Here is a 4,569-nt window from a genome sequence, read left to right on the forward strand (position 1 = left end):
ATGACTTACTTACTTAACAATATTTATATCTATTTATTCATCAGTCTGTATGTACTTTGTAGACTTAATTATTTATGGTATACAAAATATAATGCCTGTGTTTTAGGAACTATTGAATTTATACGATGATAATAAGAATTTAGGGTATTAGGTATTGTAGTGTGCATATTGTTTGTATATGACTAATGTTTATTTTGTAGTCCATGTTCCTATTCCTGAATTGTGTACTATGCCTATTACATATGGAGGATTGAATGTAATATCCTAAACTTAATACAATTTAACTCTTTTTTTAAGCGCCAGTCTAGATTTTCCTGTTAGTTAGACATATTTCTTAATCTTATTCTTACTAAGAATTAGTGTTTATTAGTATCATATCACCAGTCAAGTCTATGGTTTCAGCCGGGCTGCACACTGCATGAGTACCGACCAGCTTAGTAAAGAGATATTGGGTTTCAACGGCCTATTCACAGTGTTTTGTAACCTCCTTGAGTCCAATTCAAGCTCTTTGCACCTCAGGGTAAGTTACCTGTATTAAAATTGAAAAAGATGTTAAATAATGTAACTACACAATTGTCAATTTCCTAAATGATAAATCATTGACTAATTGATACCCTTTCATTTGATATTATATATTTGTAATTCTTTCTCTTTGACAATTGTCAATTATTTATCACTTATACAAGTATTAATTTTTATTTGAATGTGAATGTGAATGATAATGTTTCTAATTTTGAAACTGAAATTGTATATAATTTGCATGGCCATGTGACAGTAGAATATGGAGAATTTTTATAAATGCAACACCTGTACGTACCTATGTTTGCAAATAATAAATGAATTTGACTTTGAGTTCATGAGTCTCACTTGTTGCAGGTGGTTGTGAAGCCGAGGAGATCCATGTGTTGAATATGCAGCTCAGCCAGGTCATCCTTCAAGACTGTTCTTGTCAACAACATTCTTGGACTTCCACCTCGCTGTCTCCTCTCCCCTGCATCAGCAGGTCACACAGGTTAGCTCTCAGCTTGTCCTATAAGTCTTTCACAGCTGTAGCTCTGCGGGTCAGCATTTGTTTTGTCTGAAATGTAAAAATACACAGCTCAGTGGCTGACAAATACGGTTCACAGGACACACTTAGGACGGTGATGATATGATAAACATTAAATGAATACCTACAGCAGAAGTTATTATACAATAAAAAATAACCAAAAAGGAAAGAAACTAATAAAAGTATAGGGTTTATTTTTAGTTAATCAATAGTTTTAAACAATAGGTACCTACGGATTTATAAGAGGTAAATTAACTCTGAGCAGGACTGTTGATTGGGTTGACAAATGTTACAAGATATTAGTTATGAGGACAGTTATTAGACAGTAATACAGTAATATAAGTTAGTTAGAGATGATTACATATGATGAAAGTACACTTGTGCAGTGTAAGGAAGTGTTCTATTGTCTGGGACAACGTTAAAGTCGTCAATTCTGCTTCCACAATATTGTCAAGCAAAAGGTGACAATAACTTGTCGAAATGTGTGTATGATTTGTTTGTAGTATTTGTAATAGGACACAATACCTAATACAGATAGGACCAACATAAAATAGAACAAGATACTCCCTGTTTTGTTGAATCTAAATACCTACGTCCGTTTGACAGCTGATTCACCGAACAATATTTATAGCGTTTATTGCAAGTTTGACGACAAAAACATAACAACAACACTGTGTTTAGCACTTGTTTACAATATTTCACGATAATAAAGGTATTTTAAACACAATAATCACTAATTAAAGTACCTATTTCTTAAACTACGGAGCCGTTTTTTCACGATCTGTCTCCAGTATTGCCAGTTTCCAGCGAGCAATACATCCAAACTATCGGTCCGGGCCAGTTTTTCCAATTAGTCGAGTTATTCTTTGTGTAATCGGCGTACATTAATAAAAAAAAAGAACAAAGGATGCCGACGCATTTAGAACATCCTTCACTTTAGGAAGTTAACGAACATATGATTCATGTGGTCCAATCAAATACCTTGATTTATTTTATTGGTCGAAGCAAGCTAAGATGTTTCGGCCAATGGAATCGGTTCATTTATCTGATTGGCCGAAAAAAGTAAAGTCGGGACCGCCCTTATCCCCGCTTTTGCGGCGGTTATAAAAGAAACATTGCTTTTCGTACCTTTATTAATCTCGGAGTCGGAGTCGGGAGTCGGGCGTCGGGCGCCTCTGTGTCGCGGGCGGATTTCTCTTTGGGAGGCTCGAAAGTTTTCACTAACACGTATCTAATAAAACAAATTTTTCCAATGTTTATCGTCGCGGCGGACGCGTACAGCGATCGGATTAGGATAATACATGAACTTGACGAGGTCGTGGCGCCTGTGCGAACGCGAATAGTGCATAATAGGAACCGGGGCGGTTGTTTATTTCGGCGGCTGGTTACCGAGGCACCAGTGGGTCCAGTTCAAAATGTTATTTTCTCTATAAAAGTGATAGCGAGTGACGATCGAGGTCGACCCGCCAACAAGGAGGATATCGAACTTGTGTGGTAACAGGACCCCGTCGATATTCGCCAGTTACGCGAACGCATTATCGACCTAAAAGTGAAGCGTCGTAAAACACGGCGAGCTCCGCGTCCGCTAAGGACGGTCTCGAGGCTCCGCGTCCAGGACGTGCAACCAATCGGTAATATATTTTGCTTTGTTCTTCTTGTTTATTATCGAAAGAGAAAAGTGCCCTTCGACAGGTCAGGACGGGTAGCAGCCTGCGCTGCACCGTCCTCCCGCAGGCACCGCACAGAGTACCTACCTAACGCCGCGCATTCGAAGACACGGCGACGACGGCGAACTCCCAACTTGGTCCGTGAGTCCGTCGGTTCGTCGTTCTTGTTGTTATTTATTGATTTTCTATTTATTACCTGCATCGGTAGTACATAAATAAATCGAAAACATCGAGACTACACCTAGGTATGATGTGATGTATTTACCTACTTGACGTTGATTATTATGTACAGACCTGTATAATATGATAATACCTACGCTAGTGAATAACATACTCCGACGGCATTTTTCAGCGGCAGCAGCTGTGGCGGCGGCGGCAGAGGCGGCAGCGGCGACGGCAACGGCAGCAGTGCAGCCAGCCAGCCAGCAAACAAGCAAGCAAGCAAGCAAGCAAGCAAGCAGCGACGACTACGGACGGGATTGATTGCGGTGCGGCGCCGCGGCGGGCACGAGTGAATTTAGAAAACAACAACAATAGCAATAGCATAGGAATTAGGAGGTACAAACATTGTATAATATAGTAGTTCGAATATATTACTAGAATACGTATGTACCTACCTATGTTTAAGTTTATTTACCTACTATAGGATATAACATTTATTATTCTTTTAGTACAAGTACCTATGTATTTTATACTTACACACATAATATACTTACAACGTTATGTCGGTTTTTAATTTCATTTACCCTTCTTCCTTTCTCCACACAACAGCTAAGTAGCTACTAGGTAACAGCGAGTAGTCCACATTCTATATTATAATATGTAGGTATGTATATAATGTAACAAAACCGTTTTTAGTTATTTTTATTTAGTGGCTACTACTAAGGACCCACCAAGAATATGTGTGTATGTTGTTGTACGTTTTTAGACGAACTCTGGATAAAGAAACATATTTAAAATATCGAATCGTATGCGGCCCTGAAAAGGGCCTTTTTTTAATGTGGCGCATATCTACATGCACCTACGTATGGTTGAACGAGGCATGAATCGATACATTACTGTGTACACATAGAGAGTACACGAACGCACGACGCACCCGCGTCCACCATAGTGTAGGTTCTGTAGAATAGCTGGTCGACGGACGACACGTAGGCCGCGGCGGATAGACACGGTCTAACCTCCGAAACCGTACAGGGTGCGACCCTGGCGTTTCAGAGCGTACACGACGTCCATGGCGGTGACGGTCTTCCTCTTGGCGTGCTCGGTGTAGGTGACCGCGTCGCGGATCACGTTCTCGAGGAACACTTTGAGGACACCGCGAGTCTCTTCGTAGATCAGACCGGAGATACGTTTCACGCCTCCTCTGCGAGCCAGACGACGGATGGCGGGCTTCGTGATACCCTGGATGTTATCACGAAGTACCTTCCTGTGGCGCTTGGCTCCTCCTTTTCCCAGACCCTTTCCTCCCTTACCGCGACCGGTCATCTTCTCGGTTAGTTTGTAGAATTTACGATAACACAACGAACGAACAGCGAAGCACCACGATCGAGTGCCGCACGAGTACTGGCTAGCGGCTTCGCGTGTTCCGGGCCTTTATTTATACACGACGCGACGGAGAGCTCGGCGGGCGGCGGCGGGGAATTCTATCCGGAGTGAGCGGGGAGAGGTGAAGCGTTCGTTATGGGTTGATTTTAGGCATTTAATCTATGATTTTTATGATTGACATAGTACACGGTGTACATGGTGTTATACACCCTGTATGTTTTTTTTTTTTTTTTATGTATTAATTCATTAATCCATTAAGGGGGTATCATAACTTTGATAATAGTAACCTAATAAATGAATGAAAATATA

The 4,569-nt window shown here is 40.8% G+C and overlaps 1 protein-coding gene and 1 long non-coding RNA gene across 2 annotated transcripts; one reads left to right on the plus strand and one right to left on the minus strand.

The window, feature by feature from the left end:
* The first annotated feature begins 2,058 nt into the window (after positions 1–2,058).
* LOC124644235 lies at positions 2,059–3,438 on the plus strand. The gene is made up of 2 exons (XR_006986037.1): positions 2,059–2,960; positions 3,068–3,438. It is a non-coding gene; the product is annotated as an uncharacterized LOC124644235 (long non-coding RNA).
* Positions 3,439–3,686: 248 nt separating this feature from the next.
* LOC124644234 (histone H4) lies at positions 3,687–4,463 on the minus strand. Its single transcript, XM_047183483.1, has one exon. It carries the CDS (start codon positions 4,198–4,200, stop codon positions 3,889–3,891), a length of 312 nt encoding a protein of 103 aa, XP_047039439.1. The 5' UTR covers positions 4,201–4,463; the 3' UTR covers positions 3,687–3,888.
* Between the last annotated feature and the right edge of the window lie 106 nt (positions 4,464–4,569).

Source organism: Helicoverpa zea, chromosome 29 (assembly GCF_022581195.2).
Source record: "Helicoverpa zea isolate HzStark_Cry1AcR chromosome 29, ilHelZeax1.1, whole genome shotgun sequence".
Classification (NCBI taxonomy): domain Eukaryota; kingdom Metazoa; phylum Arthropoda; class Insecta; order Lepidoptera; family Noctuidae; genus Helicoverpa; species Helicoverpa zea.